The 17947-nt window shown below is 51.7% G+C and overlaps 8 protein-coding genes across 8 annotated transcripts; 2 read left to right on the forward strand and 6 right to left on the reverse strand.

Moving 5' to 3' along the window:
- Nucleotides 1–792: 792 nt before the first annotated feature.
- Nucleotides 793–3417, reverse strand: COCCADRAFT_40696 (uncharacterized protein; the record flags this gene model as incomplete). Its single annotated transcript, XM_007718655.1, has 3 exons — nucleotides 793–2884; nucleotides 2945–3235; nucleotides 3302–3417. 3 exons carry the CDS (start codon nucleotides 3415–3417, stop codon nucleotides 793–795), a joined length of 2499 nt encoding a protein of 832 aa, XP_007716845.1.
- Nucleotides 3418–3989: 572 nt separating this feature from the next.
- COCCADRAFT_8847 (uncharacterized protein) lies at nucleotides 3990–5726 on the reverse strand (the record flags this gene model as incomplete). Its single annotated transcript, XM_007718656.1, has 5 exons — nucleotides 3990–4174; nucleotides 4231–5036; nucleotides 5085–5440; nucleotides 5498–5516; nucleotides 5575–5726. The coding sequence occupies 5 exons, from the start codon at nucleotides 5724–5726 to the stop codon at nucleotides 3990–3992; spliced, it is 1518 nt and encodes a 505-aa protein (XP_007716846.1).
- Nucleotides 5727–6796: 1070 nt separating this feature from the next.
- Nucleotides 6797–7135, reverse strand: COCCADRAFT_108044 (uncharacterized protein; the record flags this gene model as incomplete). The annotated part of the gene is made up of 1 exon (XM_007718657.1): nucleotides 6797–7135. One exon carries the CDS (start codon nucleotides 7133–7135, stop codon nucleotides 6797–6799), a length of 339 nt encoding a protein of 112 aa, XP_007716847.1.
- A 220-nt stretch (nucleotides 7136–7355) lies between these two features.
- On the reverse strand, nucleotides 7356–8451 carry COCCADRAFT_58544 (uncharacterized protein; the record flags this gene model as incomplete). The annotated part of the gene is made up of 4 exons (XM_007718658.1): nucleotides 7356–7899; nucleotides 8034–8252; nucleotides 8315–8357; nucleotides 8427–8451. Coding segments are annotated over 4 exons (831 nt in total), but the record flags the coding sequence as incomplete, so codon positions are not given.
- Nucleotides 8452–9590: 1139 nt separating this feature from the next.
- On the reverse strand, nucleotides 9591–11294 carry COCCADRAFT_108052 (uncharacterized protein; the record flags this gene model as incomplete). The annotated part of the gene is made up of 3 exons (XM_007718659.1): nucleotides 9591–10047; nucleotides 10097–10350; nucleotides 10425–11294. 3 exons carry the CDS (start codon nucleotides 11292–11294, stop codon nucleotides 9591–9593), a joined length of 1581 nt encoding a protein of 526 aa, XP_007716849.1.
- A 948-nt stretch (nucleotides 11295–12242) lies between these two features.
- Nucleotides 12243–13527, reverse strand: COCCADRAFT_108046 (glycosyltransferase family 8 protein; the record flags this gene model as incomplete). Its single annotated transcript, XM_007718660.1, has 3 exons — nucleotides 12243–12883; nucleotides 12940–13416; nucleotides 13470–13527. The coding sequence occupies 3 exons, from the start codon at nucleotides 13525–13527 to the stop codon at nucleotides 12243–12245; spliced, it is 1176 nt and encodes a 391-aa protein (XP_007716850.1).
- Nucleotides 13528–13884: 357 nt separating this feature from the next.
- COCCADRAFT_8851 (uncharacterized protein) lies at nucleotides 13885–14874 on the forward strand (the record flags this gene model as incomplete). The annotated part of the gene is made up of 1 exon (XM_007718661.1): nucleotides 13885–14874. One exon carries the CDS (start codon nucleotides 13885–13887, stop codon nucleotides 14872–14874), a length of 990 nt encoding a protein of 329 aa, XP_007716851.1.
- Nucleotides 14875–15410: 536 nt separating this feature from the next.
- COCCADRAFT_8852 (uncharacterized protein) lies at nucleotides 15411–17522 on the forward strand (the record flags this gene model as incomplete). The annotated part of the gene is made up of 2 exons (XM_007718662.1): nucleotides 15411–15425; nucleotides 15474–17522. 2 exons carry the CDS (start codon nucleotides 15411–15413, stop codon nucleotides 17520–17522), a joined length of 2064 nt encoding a protein of 687 aa, XP_007716852.1.
- Between the last annotated feature and the right edge of the window lie 425 nt (nucleotides 17523–17947).

Below are 17947 nucleotides of genomic sequence, written 5' to 3' on the forward strand. Positions count from 1 at the left end.
ACTCTATTCAGATGGAGGTGCTGGAATGACAAGTTTATACTCAGTGTTGAATCATCAAGTGTTGTATAAAGTACACTTTTACTACCAATGGAAAAAAAATCCCGTTCCTTGTTTCTAAACACCCAGCTTCTGCTCTTGTCGTTCCATAGCATAACAGCATACTCGTCATTCATTTCTTTCGACTTAGAGCCTCGTTCGCGTAGAGCCGCGATTCCCGTTTTCCATTCAATGCACTGAATAACCGAGCCGTGTCTAGCGAGAAAACTACAAATATTGATAGCGTAGAACCCTTGCTATAACATCGCTAGACAGATGCTCCGCGGACAAGGAAATACTATGTGCGAACATCTCTTTGCCTGGACCAGTCCAAAACAAAAATTATCAAACATACCCGCCTTCCAATATCCGCTCTTACCATCCAGTCCCACAACTATCTCGATGGAAAATCTTCAAAAAGGCCAAGCGTACATGCATGACGTATTCGGCAAGCTTGCGACCGGTCTCCCGTGTCCCGCGACCCGCTATCCGTCATGCTTCTGCCGCATCTACCTAGCGCCCGTATACACTCGTATGAACGTGAACCTTTGGCTATAACCGCTTTTGTAGTATAGGCTACGACACGGGCGGTGGTACGTCATAAGGAGAACGAAAGCCTTTCTAGCAATAGGAGATGGAGGTCGATCTACTTTGGTGTTTATCGATGTATGGATGATTGCGATTGTTGCAAGTTCCTAAAATGTATCGATTGTATGATATTGGCTTTTACAATGTCGTCGTCTGGCTCGCTAGCTGTCATGTGTTGCTAGCTGTTCTTCCCGCAGCACAGAAGCGTCTTGTGCAATCTTCATCGATGCAATCTGCACAATGTGCGTGCTCGACTTCGTGCCTCTTGGCTTCTTTCTTTGTCAACATCTTCCCATCATTGCATGTCGCACATATGACACCCAGAACAGCTTCGAGCGCTTTTTTTGCATCGCCTGGTTGTGGTTTCGCGCAGGGGTTAGGCCACCGCAGCTGTGTTGTAGATGGGATGAAGAAGTCTTCGCTCGACTCTGGCGGGGAAGCCGGAGCAGCCGGGTCAGGTGAGGGCTGGGAATCAGCCAATGTTGAATTGTCACCCGTGGGATTGAACTGAAACGGTGCGTGTGTTGAAGGGGTGGAATCGATCGTACTACTCGAAGCAAGTGATCTTCTATCAACAGCGACGACAGAACTACCGCGCGTTGTCGGCTCCGGTGCGGTCGGCACTGGTATTGTATCTGGTGAATAAGGCACCGTGCTCAGAAATGCGCCGATAGGGTCTGTGTTAAATTTGACTCCCGGAATACCCAAGGTTGCACGCATCAGGACGATCTGCATAGATTCATCTTTCTCTTTAGGATCCAACAATCGGGTGTTGGAGTGTCGAACCGCCGCTTCGAGAAAGTACCGACTGGCTACAGAGAAGTATGCTTTGCGCAAAATTGGCTGAATATGTTCGGGTACCATGGTGTGCATGTAAAGCGTAAGATCGCCTGTCGGTCGTGTACATGACATGACTTGCTCGTATGTCTGTGTTGTCGAGATGGGGAAAAGGCCGCTAGGGCCTTGATATGGGGTGCCATCAGGAGTCCGAACATGTGTCCCGGGAATCTTTGCAACCAGAGCGGACATTACTTCGGATAGTAGTGGCTCGTCGAAAGTTTCAGCCGCGAGAACATACGGCTGCACGCCGTCAGGGTCTTCGGCTTCTGGATCTGCGCCTCCGTCAAGAAGAATCTGAAGACATGCAACGAGATCGACAGCAGGGCATTCTGTAATACACTTGCGTAATGGACTTATTGGGCTGCCTTCTGTACGATTTGGGCTTATGCCTTTTCCGAGCAACACTTGAATATCACGCAGTGTGTCGGTGCCGTGTCGCTTTGCATCCGGGCAGCTACCGAGGACTTCATGGAGAAGCAGCGAACCATTCTCATTTGGCGTTTGAGCAAAGTTATCGATGAGCAATCTTGCAATTATTGGCGTCGAGTGCCAAAGCGCCTGATGCACAAAACTCTCATTGGCAGGCGACCGGCAAGGAACTCCCTGAAAGGACAACTGGAGATTGACACCTTTGCTTATAAACATTGCAAAGCACTCGAGCTCTTCTTCAGAAACTCCAAAAGCCCAATAAGGATGGCTTTTCCACGGTTGTAGGAACGCGTCAAACGTTGATTGAATCATAGGATCTTGAGAAGTCCTGTGGACATTTGCTCCTGCAGCGAGCAGCTGTTTCAGAATTTTGTGACAGTTTTCGCGATACAATGGATCGGTGTAATTGTTTATCCTGCGCACCAGACACAGCTGTAGCGGAGAATTTACGCATGTCTGAACAAGCGGAGGATCCAGATCCTCGACGTTTGCGCCTCGGCCCAAAAGGACGCGGACGACTTCTGGATGCATCCAGAATACAGCTTGTCGAAGTGGTGTCCATTTGGAGTCGGGAAGACCATTAACATCTGAGCGGCCTGGCAGGAGTAACACTTGAACAGTATATACACGTCCGTTTTTGATAGCGTTATGCAAGGCCAAATCTGAGCCCAGTGGATGTTTGGAGCCTTTTGCACCATACGCAAGCAGGACCCAAACGACTGGCCCGCATGGCATGCCGCACGCGACATCTAACATGGTCTGTCCAGGGTGCTGCAGAATGACCATGCGATTGAGTGCGGGGTGTCCAAAGAGGCGATTCGTGGGATCACACAAGAGTGAGCCGATGGGATCATTGATGTGGTCTTCATTCTTGCGGATGAGCCTTTCCAGCCTCTCAGGGTCGTTGTCGAGGATTGCTTCAACCATGTCCAATATGACGGCTGATGGCTGAGGGGAATCTACAGGCCATGTTTGGGCGGATACTTGAAAGCTGTGACATGCTGGATAAGTACACACTCGATCATCAGGAAGCACTCTGGCCGGATCTTACTCTTGAGGCTCCTTGAACCTTGGCTCCATATTATCAACCACTTCGTCAGCAGCCAGACTCGGCAGATTAGCATCAATCTGCCAACCCCTATTCTCCAAGGAATTCTCTGGTGATGATTCATTCGTAGTCGCAGTCTCATCTGTTCCACTTGGTTGCTCCTCCCATCCGTCATTGTCGACCGCTGGACTACTCTTGCTCCTCTGCCGCGCCCCACGTCTGCGCTGGACGGTACTGCGCGGCTTGTGTCTCATGAGCCCCCACTCTTTCAACTTCATACGATAAGCTCTTGTTCTTTTCTCCAAGTCTCAGTAAATAGTACGTCTAGTATCAACACTCCTTTATATGATATCCACTTACGAAGCGCGAAACCTGTATTTCCGTTCCATCATCTCCTTCACTTCCTCCAGTGTTTTCTTCTGTGAGAAAGAAAGCTCCTTGATTTCATCTTGGACGAGATCCCAGTCTTTTGTCATCTTGAAAGTCCAATTAGTGAGCAGCGGGTGCAAAAGCAACGCGCAACGGAATTGTTGCACTTGAATGACATAAGACGATGATAAGTAAAGCGCATATATGTACTAGGCAATCTCCAGGGAACAACCTAGGTAGCATGCCGAAAACAGAGGTACAGAGGATGGCTGAAGCGCAAAAGGATATAATAATGAGAAAGATGCTGGCTGTGCAAATTTGGTGTTAACTACATACTTGCACATACTACATAGTAGCGGAGTGCAAAAGTGAGCAGGGGCTGATGGCGACATTCTTGAAAGTGCAATTCTGGAACTAGCATTCATTTCGCCTAGCGCATCTCACTCGAAAATTGCACAGTCTCGCTCAGCCTCAGCCTAGACTGAACTAGCAGCACCAAGACTATTGGATACCCTTCGAGACTTGGATGCATCATGCAAAGCCAAAAAAAGAAAGCCACGTGGGAAAATCCAAAGTTTGTTATTCGAAATAATCATATACGTATACAACCAAGGCAAAGGTATCTCATCTATCATAACGCTAGAAAACAAATTCAATCATACAAAGGTCATGAATGGTTTTATCGACCACCAATCTGGTTCTTCGGAATGGGCCTGACCCACAGGAAGATGCAGTTGAGCGCGATGATCATTATTCCGCTGATCCAGAAGACTTGTGCGTAATCGGTCTTGTGGTAGCGGAAGATGATGGCGAAGATTATGCCACCAAAGTTGCCAGTCGCACCAACGATACCAGAAAGAACACCTTGAATACTGTTAGCATCTGACATGTGATTTCCAGTTTAAAGGAACAAGACTGACCATTAGCATGAGGGTGAACATGCGGTACCAAAGCAAAGTTAGCACCGTTGCCAGCTTCGAGGAAGATGGCCATGACAGCAATGAGACCAATCATCTCATCCAAGTTCTTGGGGTCCACCTTTCCGATGACAATACACAAGATACCAGACATGATGCCAACAAAGTGAATCCAGAACTTCTTGGCCCAAAGGCTATGCCCGGTGACTTTGTAAATGTAGTCAGCAATTACGCCACCGAGAGGACGGGTGACGACGTTCAGTAGACCGAACATGGCAGCCCATCGACCGGATTGCGTCTGGCCGAGGTATGGGAAGTTCTTGAGGTAGTAAGCACCGAGAATGGAGTTGATGGCTAACTCGCCACCAAAGGAACAGAAGTAGCCAGCACAAAGCGAGGCGGTTTGAAGGGAGAACATGACTTTCATAGCTTCCTTGAATGTGGGCTTGACGATGACTTCGTGTTGGACTTCGTCGATGACTTGGACGTCTCCATGTGCGGCCTCGATATCTGCGGAAGGTTGTCGTTGTTTTTTCTCGTCGTTGGAAGCTATGGAGCTAGCAGCTGTGGGTTTTTCGTCAATCGCACCCGTTGTAGGGACGACAGATGACTGTGCTTGGTCACTGGACACGACCTTTACGCCACGTTCAGACCATTTTCCGTTGGGAGTATCGTCAGTCAAGAGCAGGAGGCTCAGAGCACAAGCGGTAATCATGATGAACGGAACGATGAAAGAGACGCGCCAGGCGACGTGCGAGGACAAGCCTTGGTCTTTCTTGAGGGAATCGTAGATAGCTGGCATGACAAAGCTATTCAAGTTAGTTGAGACCATGATACACATAGCAAAATGGACCTACTATGTGATGCCACCGCCAGAGTTACCCCAACCACCAACCAATGCGTTGGCAGTTCCGACGACATTCTTGTCAAAGAAACCAGTACTCCACACCTGACAAGGCACAAAAGTACCACCAAGGATACCGACAAAGAAGCGAATAAAGTAGAGACCTGTAGCATTGGTGGCAGTACCGGCAAGGGCAGTGGGGATGGCGCCAGCAAACAGCAGCACCGCAAAGGTCTTGCGAGGGCCAATGTGATCGCACATGGGCCCAGCAATGAAGCGGACCAGCAATGTGGCACAGAGCGCCACAATATTGGAGTTCGCAATCTGGTCCTGGGTGAGGTGCATATCCGCTTTGATACTCTTACTCAGCTATGGAAATGTTAGTCGAGACCATACTCGTGGATTATGGGCACAGGGTAGCCATACCAGAGGCGGAAACGCGTACCTGATCATCGTCAGTATCATGTGGGGCAAAGGCGGTCCACTTGTGGGGAAGTACTCACCATGACCAGAACGCGATGAAGAAGCCCAGGTAAGAGAAAAAGAAGACCCGCCCATACTTGTTGATTGGGTTGAGTACAGGGATCGACCTGGCCTTCTGATTGTAGGGGTTGACCTCTGGTGCTGACCAGAGGAGGTTGATAGCGAAAGGCATGGTGAGAATCTGAATGGATGCTGACGCTCGCCGATGATGATGACCACAGTTGGCAGTCGAGAAGTTATATAGATTGTCGACCAAAAAGCCCAATTGTGATACTTCCGCGGTGAACAGAGGTGACGCACTTACCCCAACCACCATAAGCTTGTGGCGCAAAGACGTTCCCCCAGGCCAAGGAAGATCAGACTTCTCCGATACCTGGTTACGGTAATCCTGGTGGGTCGTCGTTATCTGCGTTGTCGATAAACAGCAAGTGTAAACCCAGATGTCCCGATCAATCTACGCTAAACCACTTAGCGAGAGTGTTCAAAATGTCTCCGATCAGCGCTCCGGCTCTAACACAGGATCCACACGGCCTTTGAGCGAATTATATTTCATCGTAGTCTGGCTAAAGTGTGTGAAGAAAGGCTGAATGGTAAGGGACGAGTCGAGTCTCGCTGCGGCTGAGTACTGACGCGGGATGGTGGGGGGACGGCAAAGGCGTTCTCCTTATCTCTTGGCGCTAACCAGGCGAGAGACTAGACAAGGAGCCCAACATGGGTCCTTATCAGAACATGTAGAGATAATATGAATTGCTGCTTTTCCGCGGTGAACAGCTTTCGACAGAGGGCTTCTGTTGTGAAAGTAACTCCCCAACTCTTTTTGGCGCCTGCTATTCCTTCGGATCCCGGAATCTCTGTTTCGTGGCGTGAGCAAGAACTCTAGTCTCGCCCAGACCACAAAGCAACTTTGGATGTCGACCAAAGCCACGGTTCCAGATCGCAAACTTGCTTTTGTAGTATGAAATTGGTGCAATATGAGGTGTGGGAGGTCCAGACATCAAGGTTGTGTATTGTGCGGAAATGGAAACCTGTCATGATAAATGTCACAGATCGGTGTACCCAGGAGCACCACCGAGCAGATGTCCGCTCACTTTTGCACAATTATTGGAATCTTGTGCTCAGATTGGGCACGGATTTGGCTTTGATGATCTGTTCCTCGATCGAAGCCTGTCGCTTACAACACGGGCGCGGGCCAATCGGCAGTGGCATGTGTGCCTTATCTCGCATGACTGCAACTTCGCTGCGCTACGACACCGCAGCCATGATGAGCAAATCATAGTCCTGTAATGACCTGGGGAGACGGATTATTGTCAATTCGCCCAGGAGTTTGGAAAACGTCATCGTAGTTCCTGTGTTGTTGACCTTCATCACGCCAAGTTTCGAGCAGCCTTGGGAGAGAATCTTGGAGCGTCGGGAAGTACTGCTCGTTTTCTGACGCAAGACTGAGAAATGTGTAATTCGGTGGTTTCTGTTGGCTGACATGTGAAAGAGGTGGGCATATAGCGATATCGGAGCAATAATTATTGGAGTAGCAGACGAAAAGGTAAAAGGTGTGGTGAGCAGAGAGCAGTTGGAATCAAGCATCTCCGGCGATAAAGGAGTTCGTGCGGTTGTGGGTCTTTTCGAGATTGTGAATTTGATTTTGCTGAGCAACCGCGGAGATGCTGAGTTGTTTCAGGCTCACTGAGTTTTTGCTAAGGGCAGCTTGTCATGGCTGTGACTTGATAAGATGCTTGCAAATACCTTTACAAAAGAGACGAGATCGGGTCTGTTCAAGGAAAAATCCTGCTTACCCGCTTCACTGAAGACCCGCACAGTGGAAGCCTTTCCAATGTTCTCTTGCCTTGAGCACACCTAAGCCATATGCTGTCGCGCCACACACAACCAGCACATGCATAATCTGGTGGCTACTACCGACAAGATCGTAACGTTTTGGATACCATTTTTCAGGCACCCTGCTTGCATACGTGACTGCACCTGTGCCGTGACAAAGCCCGAGTGCGAGATAGTATGAGAGACTCACTCTCTGCTCCATTTGCTGCCACCCAAAGAGGTGCAAACCGTGAATAATGGGCAGGAATGAAGAAAGCCCAAGGAGAAGATAGGTTACTGTCCGGAAACCCTTGGAAGCCGTGCCGGTAAAGGAAGGATGAAGTGTAGTGACTGCACATGCGAGCCCTGCGCCCGTAGCAAAGACACTGTAAGTCTTGCGCAGGTCAGGTTCGCAGCGAAAGCCAAAATGGGTGCTGGCGATGGTGGTACCCCAGAGAGGAACCACGATGCCGAGGTAGTCAAAGCGACTTGTCCATGTGCGGGCGCTTTGACTGTGGTCTAGAAATATGTGGTAACTGCGCTTAGGTGTCAGTTCTCTGTTCTCTTGTCTAACGAGGATCACTTCTACACCAATAGCGTGCGATGTATCGGTATAGCCACTGTTTTTGGTAGGATCAGTGAAAAGGAAAAAGAAACAAGTACCACTCACACAAATGAAAAAAAGAAGCATGCTATGACCGAGATGAAGTAGATCAACACTGCCAACTCATCTTTTGCATGCCTGTCCAATTCCCTCATGTAGAGCTCCAAAGCACCCATGGCATACAGGAAGCCCACAGTACCCAAGATATGCGACCAAATGTTGACGGTCTCATTGTGAATTTGGAACACACTCCTGAGCGAGCGCTGATAGGAAAAGGTTGCTCGTCTGTTAACAGTTGATCAGCTTTATTCATACAGATGAGGGAAGAAGAAGAAGAAGGTTCTTACCGGTGCTTTGTCAGTATAAACTCATTGTCTTGTTGCCAATGCACTGTATACGTGAACTCTTAGTTGACCACCAAAAACGACTCGTGACGAGCAGCAGAACAGAGGCCCTTACACAAATCATGCCATTCAAGCAATTCGTCGTCGTCGTTGAGACCCACGGACCGAAGAAATTGGCCTCGGTCCCTCTTCTCGCCAAACTGCTCGTGCTGCTGTTGTGTTGACGTTGTGCCATGATTCCCATATCCATTGGTCTGCCCTTCCACGATCCCCGCTTCCTCTTTACTAGCGCCTTGGCAAGGAACCAATGTCATTGTCGGATCTAGATCGCAACGGTGCAGTAGTAAGATCTATCGTACAGCAATTGCCACCTGCTTCAATGTCGCGCACCCAGCAAGATATATAGCAGACGCCTCCGAATGTGTTCTTGTTCATTTCCGTCGCAAGTTATCATTTTAACCATGATCAGGTCACCAAGACGTTTGTGATGCGGCAACATGACGGAGCCCACAAGTCCGCGGAAGTGACAGCTGTTCGACTTTCTTGGGGCATCGTCAGAATTGCTTTTAGATTGTTCGCGTGCTGGTAAACATGGTATTTGGGACGAATTAGTGCCGGACGGGACGGGAGCTTGACGTCAGTATGTGGTGTAGGGTGCGATGCCGATGCACTACAACGCTGGCCAAACTTTGGTATAAGTCTCATTCCTTTTGGCTTTCCTGTGGTAACTTTTCAACTGTTACCATGGAGCAGTTGCTTAAAGGGAGAAGCATGTATTGGCTGTTAATGGTAGTCGTCTTCTCTAGACAACGTCACTTGAAAACGGAACTCGAAGAATCATTGATGTTGATGGCTTACGCCTTGCATTGGTCATAGCCCCATATTTTCAGTTTGCGCCAAGTATGCGACAGCCGTAATCCAATAACCCGCCTTATCATACCATGGAGCAACAGGGAAACAACACTTTGGGCTCGTTGGGCATTATCGGTTGATCCAAGTGACACGATATGCAGATGACAGTAAGCCCAGTGGTTGGCAAACATAGCAATAATAGCAGGAAGAAGAGGACAAAAAAAAGGGCAAGCCACAAAGGATTAGACTTGCAGAGCCGAAAAGCGCATAGGGCCGATGTTTCGAAGATGATGAAGACTGTATTTTAGTAGGTACGATGTCGGCGGACGTTGCAGAGGTACGCTGATCAGGAAATTGCCGTACGCAGGTCACTCGTAGGAGGAACGGGCAAGATGGTATTGTGTCTCGAGTTGAGGGCTTGGTATGCTCAGAAGTCGGGAAACAGGTGCCCGTGGCTATTCGGACACGTCAGAATATGATCTACAGTGTAAGGAGGACTCTGCACGCACGGGTCGTCCCCTGCCTGACCGTATGCCTCCGTCTCCTCCGGATACTTATCGAATTGGCTGGCGTCACCGACTCCGGCGCGAACGGGCGGCACGTATGGAGCGTCAATGTCCTTCTTTTGTAACCGGTCCCAAGTCACCTCGGCGAACCAAGGGTGGTTCATAACGTCTTTGCTGCCACCGTGCAAGTTGCCCAGTCGCTTGGTCAAATCCGGCGTGATGAGCTTTTGCAGAAGGTCGTGGGCGTCGGGGTGGATGTAGGGCGGGTACTTTACTCTCGACTTGAGAATATTTTCGTAGATCTTCATAGGCGAGCCGCCGTCCCAGAAGGGCGTGAAGCCACACAGCATTTCGAAGATGAGGATACCCAATGACCACCTGGCGCTGTTAGTAGGCGCCGAAAAATGAATTGGTGCTCGCGACTCACCAATCGACCGACTTGTTGTATCCTTTGGAAGCGACGACTTCGGGTGCCAAGTAGTCAGGTGTTCCGCAAAGGGTCCATGTGATGTCGGGGACCTCTTTGGCAAACCCAAAATCCGTAATCTTGAGGTGGCCATGGCGGTCCAAGAGCAGATTCTCGGGCTTCAAGTCGCGGTAGATGATGTTGTGCGAGTGCAGGTAGTCTAGCGCGAGCGTAACCTCTGCAGCGTAGAACTTTGCGACGGGATTGGGAAAGCGCTATGCGAGTTAGTGTCCATTGATGCCCAAAATCACTGTGCAATAAGGGGAGATGGAAAGAGAAGGATAAGTACCTGAGACTTTCGCAGCAGACTGAAGAGCTCGCCGCCCTCGACAAAGTCCATGACCATGTAGAGGTTCTTGGAGTCTTGAAAGGTGCCCCAGAGCGTGATCAAGAAGGGATGCTTGACCTGCTGCAGCATACGGCGCTCGTCGTTTGTGTGCTCGACCTGCTTCATCTTGACGACCTGGGCCTTTTTCAGCACCTTGACGGCGTAGAAGCGCTGGTTGTGCTTGGACTGGACGAGGTGGACGCGGCCAAAGCTGCCGGTGCCGAGGGTGCGCTGGATGGTGAAGTCGGTCAGCGAGTACTTGCCCTTTGTGACGCGGGTCTGGTTGAGGGGCTGTGTCTGGAACTGGACGGCGCCATTCTTAGCGGACGAGTGGTGCGAGGAGGACGTGTTGGAAGTGGTGGTGGTGGTGGTGGTGGTGTTGTTGGGGTGTATGAGGTTCTGTATGCTGGGCGTGTTGCGCGAGTGCTGGGGGTTAGACTGGGGGCTTGTGGCTGTATATTGCTGCGATTGCAGGTGTTGCTGCTGCTGCTGCTGCTGCTGCTGCGCGTGGGCGGGGTTCATCGAGTCTACGGGCTTGGGGGTCGCGGCAGGCGCGCCCGGGGCGGTGGAGGCGGACGAGGTGCCGGTGCCGGACGTGTTTGTGGTCGAGGTGGAGATTTGAGCAGCAGTCGTGGCGTCGTGGGCCGAGGTGGCGGTGGTGCTGGAGTCGTTGGTCTTGGTCTTGTGCAGGTGGAAGGAGCCCGACTTGCGGGAGCCGGTGGGCGTGACGGGCGAGTGCGTGTCCTTTGTGGGCGAGGCGGGCGAGTCGAGGTCGCGCGAGCCGTTGGAGTCCTTTGTGCGCTTCTTCTTGAGGAAGCCCAGGGTAGGCATTGGAGGGGCGGGTCGACTCGTGCAGCGGCGCTGCGCTGCCGGTGTGCTTCAACGCAGGTCGCGGGGGCGATGTCAGCAGTGTCTAGTGAGCGAACGAGGGCGCGTGCATTGGCGCAGGTGGTGATGAGCGGACAATGGATGGGACGATGAGGTCGTCGACGGGGCTGGTGCTGGTGGTTGCGGATGCGGCGTGGGCGGGCTTGGGGGCTTGGGGCGTTCGCTAGTCCTGGCTGGCGGTGGTGCGTCGTCGTAGTCGTCGTCGAGGACAGGACAGGATAGGATAGGATACGACTTTGGAGGCTTCGGCGGGGAAGAAGCTGCAAGTCTGCCCGCGCATCTACGCACGCTGCCACTGTTTCACCCGCGCGTTTGGCTGCCCACCCTATCGGTGTGTCTGTTATTGACCTGGCCCTTATACTACATCTACTACATCTACTACATCTATACTACAAGAGCTATGTTTGTATACATACACACATTCTCACCCCACATGCACCCGCCCACCGACCGCACCGCATCCAGCCCGTCCCTTGCCCGTCAGCAGCGCGGCCGCCGGAAGCCATGGCTTGTTGCGTCATGCGTACCAGCATCGAGCAATCCCAGTCAATGACCGCAACATCCCCAGCCCCCCCAGCCTTGCCCACACCGGACAGGCACCCTCTCACATTGGCCCCGATCCATGCATCTCCCCCTTTAGCGCCACGTCCATTCCATTCCTGACCGTAGGTGTACCATCACCCTACATACTACTACCCAACTCCATATTGCACCAAATCACAAAAATAAAAAAAACACCACGCCCCCCCCCCCCCCCAAAAAAACAAAGACATGTGTATACACAGAGAACTCGTACACACAAGTAGCCTCTCGTGTTCCCATGCCATCCATCCCATGACCCGATCCAGATGCTAGACGTGACTTCATACATGAACATTGGTTTTGCTCGTTTCAGAGCTCGGCATCTGCCCGCTCCGTTTCAGCTGCCCCACCAGACACCGCCACGGCCTCATACGTCTCCAGGTCCAGGCCGCACACCTCCATGCGCCGCTGCCGGAAGCGCTCGTACAGCCCGCTCCATGCCTCTTGCGCTGCCTCGTTCTGTGGACGCAGGCGCGCGCGCTCAGCATACGGCACGTCGTACTCGGGCCCCGGCAGCTCGGGATCGCTCAGGCGCACAAACGTCGTCGCTTGCTCAAACGCCGTCGCGTTGAAGTCGTCGCTCGCCTGCCGCAGATTCTGCGACTCGTACACGACGTTGCCCATGGACAGCGACCACTCGGAAATGAGCGAGTCAGGCACGCTAAATGTCTTGCGGAACATGTTGAGATCTGACGTCGCCTTGGATGCCCGCAGTGCCCGCAGCTGGTTGTAACTCTGTTGTGACGGGTGAACCATGAGCAGCGACGTCGACATGTCTGTCCGCTCGGCCGTGGCCGGGTATGCTGCCATTGGCTCCGACTTGGAAAAGGCAAGCAGCGAGTCGAGCGCAGACGCATCCAGCAGCACGCCCGGCCCTTGGAGGTACAGTAGCCGCTCGTAGTCTACCAGTGAATACAGACTGGCCAGCGAGTACGACGAGGGCAGTGTGTCTGTCGTTATCATAAGCGCCTGCCACCAATTGCCCACTGACTGTCAACAAACTCACCGTCTGCGCCTTCCACAAGCGGCTCCATCGGTATCAGTTTCACTCCATACCGCCTCGCCGCTGTCCGCAGCAGCCTCCGCGTAGTCGTCATCTCAGCGCTGTACTTGTCGTCCTCGGACTCTGCAAGCCATAGTTTGGGGAACATCAATATCCTCCGGGCGGGGCTCTTCATCCTATGCAAGTCCGACAGCAGCATGACGGCACTGCACAGTTCCACATGCTCGCGCACAACCTGCACGTAGCCCAGCCTGCTCCAGTCCATCGTCAGGCCTGAAATGTACTGTGCATACGTGTCGTCCACCTCTGGCCGGCTGCCCATGGGCCTCGCCCACTTTGCATCCAACGTTGGTGGTTCTATTGGTTTGGGCGGCGGTAACGGCTTCGGCAGTCGTGGTTTGATGGCGGCTTGAAGCGAGTGTACATAGCGTTGCTGCAACACCCACCCTGACAGGAAGAGGGCAAGTGTGAAGAAGAAGACTAAGTGCGCCTGTCAGTCGAGGGGCATGACATCAGACAATCCCCAGACGTACCAATGGTAATGGACAAGAGGACCGAGACCTGCCCCGAAGTGAGAAGGAGGCGGCCCATCACGACAAGTGAATGCGCAACAGAAGGGGTATCAAAACGGTCTTGGTAGTCAAGGAGAAAGCGTGCAGAATACCAAGTGGTGCATGGGCAAGAAAGTGTATAATGTGCATTGGCGTTACATGTAGTCGAGTTCTAGATGCCCCGATGTCCGTAGGGCTGCATCTTGCCTGTCGTTGAAGGGGCAACAATCGATAGCTAGCCACCAGTACCCTGTCTCAAATTATCCCAACCATGACCCCAACCCGCAAGCTTACCTCGATCTTCGCAACGGGAACATAACGGCGCGCGTGCAGTCCTAATCGCCACTTGGGACAGCATATCCGAAATCCATACAGTCAACACGACCTGCCCCGGCACATGTCGAAACCGCAATTTGATCGCGCCGACGCGAGCGCGCTCCTCGACGACCGAGGATACCGCGGCGCCCTCATCCGTGGCCAGAACCCAGCGCTCCTCTTCGAAAAGGGTGTGCGCGAGCGCATCACCGAGTCGTACTATTGGAAGGAACAATGCTTCGGTCTGAACACTGCAACACTATGCGATCGCGCCGCAGAACTCAAGTTCATCGGTGGCACTACGGGCATCACAGGCAAACCGACGCCGTTCCTGTGCTTGGCCTTCAAGATGCTCCAGCTGGTCCCGGAAAAGGAAATCATTCTCGAGTACCTCAACTTTCGCGACGATGAGGACGACGAAGATGACAAAGCCGAGGTCAAGAAAGAGAATGGCGACGCGGCAGCCAACGACGACGACGACTCTGCCAAGAAGGAGCTTGACTTGAATGCAGCGGGAAAGCTCGGCTGCTTCAAGTATCTCCGCTGCCTCGCTGCTTTTTACATTCGCCTTGCCTGGGAACCTGTCGAAATCTACAAGACACTAGAGCCTCTGCTCACAGACTATCGCAAGATCAAGCGCCGCCTCAAAGACACATTTACCCTCACCCACGTCGACCAGTTCATTGACGATCTCCTCACAAAAGACCGCATCTGTGCGACGAGCTTGTGGAAGTTGCCTTCGAGGGCAATTCTCGAAGATTTGGATATGCTGGACCCAAGAGAAAGTCCGTTGGGAGACGAGGTGGACGAGCTAGATGAGGATATGGATAGGAGGAGTGTCGGGAGTGAAGCAAGTTATAGGAGTCGAAGCTACGACAGTCGAAATAGGAGCAGAAGTAGGGACCGCGACAGTCGGAGTCTGAGCCGCAGTCGAAGCAGAAGCTACGATAGTCGGGATCGAGGCAGGAGTCGTAGTCGCAGCCCGGGAGAGCAAAGCATACGAAGTCGATTAAGACTTGGCACACGAAGCCGGAGCTCCAGTCGTAACCAACGTCACAGCAACGATGAATGATGAGACTTCTCCAGTCTATAAATTCTTTGCGTTTACCAAGTCACAATCGAACCCGCGCTATATACCCAGCAATCTCAACCTAGATACAAGCCTTACTGCAGATCATATCTCACATGTCGGTTGCAAAATGGCAACCAGTCACACACATGCTCTATCATACCTCTACCCCTATCATGCTAGTTTATCGCCCACTTATACCTATACGACTGCACTCAAACATACGCTCATGTTATATCCATTCATACAGTCGGTCAATCAATTGTGGAACATGGTCCAGCTATCAGATGCCCGCGGACTTGCTGATACCATGTAAGCTAACCGCTTAGAGAAGGTGCAGCCGACTATACAAACACCGAGGTGGGGAAGGGACCCTCATCTGCAAGATAGGCAACTCCAGTTTATTCTACATATCTTTGATTATTCTGAGCCTATCAAATAAAAACACCTGTTTCTCCTCGACGCATAGGAGTCCTGTGTAAATTGCACTCTGGCAGCTCAGTAGACATCACCTGATCAACACTAGTGACGTACACAAGATGGCAAGCATCAATGTAAGTTGAGATCATGAGACGGAGCCAACCCTACCAACAAGCATATAGAAGACCGATGATAAAATACATGGTTTCGACATTGTAGAGGCCAGCATCCAGGACCACCGCGATGCCCTCAATTCGGGCAAAACAAGCAGTGTCGACCTAGTCGTTGCATATCTAAACCGTATTGCCCGCTACGACACATGCAAAGGCCTCGGTGCCTTTACTGTATTCAACAACAATGTCCTTGAAGAAGCAGCAGCCTCTGATGCACGTCGCGCACAGGGTTTAGAGCCACGACCCCTGGAAGGCATACCCTACATGATCAAAGACAGTTACAAGGTCGTTGGGATGACGGCAACTGCAGGATCCCCTGCACTCAAAGGTGTCATGTCAAGTGAGGACTCTGCAATTGCAAAGAAGCTGCGGGATGCAGGAGCGGTTCTGATTGGCAAGACAAACATGCCTCCTATGGCTGCGGGGGGTATGCAACGCGGAATGTATGGTCGCGCAGAATCGCCTTATAATTCAAAGTATCTTACAGCAGCCTTCTCCTCTGGTTCCTCGAACGGAGCAGGAACCTCGGTAGCGGCAAGCATGGGGGCATTCGGTATGGGCAGTGAGACTGTTAGCAGCGGGCGCAGTCCAGCTTCAAACAATGCCCTCGTCTGCTACACGCCATCCAAAGGACTACTGAGTTGCCGGGGACTGTGGCCGTTGTATGTCACGTGCGACGTGCCCACACCGTATGCGCGCTCAGTTAGTGATATGCTGGAGATTCTGAATGTGATTGCTACACCGGACCAAGATACGACAGGAGACTTTGTGCGAGAACAAAAGCATGTGCCAATACCCCAGCCCCCTCAGATAGACTACACGACTCTGCGCAATGCTCAAGCATTCAAAGGAAAACGGGTTGGTGTTCCAAAAATGTATGTCGGCCAGAAAGACTCGGATCCATACGCAAAGCCTGCCTATATTTCACCAGAGGTCATTGCACTGTGGGAAAACGCAGCCAAAACTCTTCAAAATCTAGGCGCAGAAGTCGTTTACACCGACTTTCCCCTCGTTACAAATTACGAAAACGACTCTGTATCCGGTGAAGCCAACAACGTACAAGGCCAACCAGCAAACTGGAACCTCATGGAGCGCAGTATCCTCATCGCACAAGCCTGGGACGCCTTTCTCGTGCAAAACAACGACGCTAGGATTAAACGTCTAGCAGACATTGAAGATTCGGCAATGCTATTCCCCAAACCCCCAGACTACAAACCCGACACCTTTCTCGAAGTCCGCAACTGGATCGATTACGCCGGTCTCCCCAAGCTCGTTCAAACCAACAGTATCCACGAGGTGGAAGGCTTAGAACAAGCTCTCAAGGCGCTCGAAGCCCAGCGCAAACGCGATCTCGAAGACTGGATGGCTACCCACAAGCTAGACGTCGTTGCATTCCCCGCCCAAGGCGACGTCGGCCTCGCAGATCTAGAATTCAATCTCGATAGCACAACGCACAGCCTGCGCAACGGCGTCAAGTACTCCAACGGGAATCGTGCGATTCGCCACTTGGGCGTGCCGACCGTCAGCGTGCCCATGGGCGTCATGGCCGAAAAGAAGATGCCGGTTAATCTTACGTTTGCAGGCCAGGCGTATCAGGATGGAAAGTTGTTCGAGTTTGCGTATGCGTTTGAGACAGCGACGAGGGCGCGGGTTGCCCCGCCGCTTACGCCGGGGGTGCCGACGGATATTGCTGCGACGGCGGTGAGGGCTGAGGCGGCGGCTGAACCGGTGGTAGCGGGTATTGATGTCAAGGCGGATGGGCAATCAACTTCTGGAAATGCTTCAATGGTAGTGCATGGTACGCTGCACAACGCTGTGTCACAAACCAGTATCCAGGTTTTCGTGGATGGACAACGAGTAGCCGATTTGACTACGGATAGTATCGAGTGGTCTGTTACGCATAGCCATGTGCCCGAGAGACCACCAGTTCTAGGCTGGGACCTTCAACCGTTGCCGCCTAGCGATGTCATGGTTCTCGTTGTTGTGACGAGAAAAGGTAACGGCGAGGGAAGTGGAAAGAGAGAGGCTAGATTGCTTTGGGTGCCGTTGGAGAAATAGGCCGGTTCGTTATGGTGGAATTATCCATCGTCTTTACTCTTTGTTGTATACGGTCGAATTCAATACTGCTCTCCAAATTGCTTTTTTAAAGCGAATTCCATATTCGTTGGGTAGTAAACCTTAATACTTGTTTTCTTTCGCAACTGTGTGATGTTTCAGTGACTCTGCGTTTGATAGTAGTTGTTCAACTTACTTTATGCCAAAGTGCCAATATCCCCTCATGACCTAATCACCAAATGTTGATTACAAGCAAAGAAAAAGGAAAAAAAACCCACATTCAAAGCAACAAAATAGATGAAGAAAAAAGGATAAAATTCTCCTAACCCCCCTTCCCACTACCGCAGAATCGGTAATGCCTATTCTATACATCCCCCCTCCTGCTCCTCCCCAAAAAAACGAAACCCCCAACAAAATCCAACCATAAT

Source organism: Bipolaris zeicola (genome assembly GCF_000523435.1).
Source record: "Bipolaris zeicola 26-R-13 unplaced genomic scaffold scaffold_246, whole genome shotgun sequence".
NCBI classification, from domain to species: domain Eukaryota; kingdom Fungi; phylum Ascomycota; class Dothideomycetes; order Pleosporales; family Pleosporaceae; genus Bipolaris; species Bipolaris zeicola.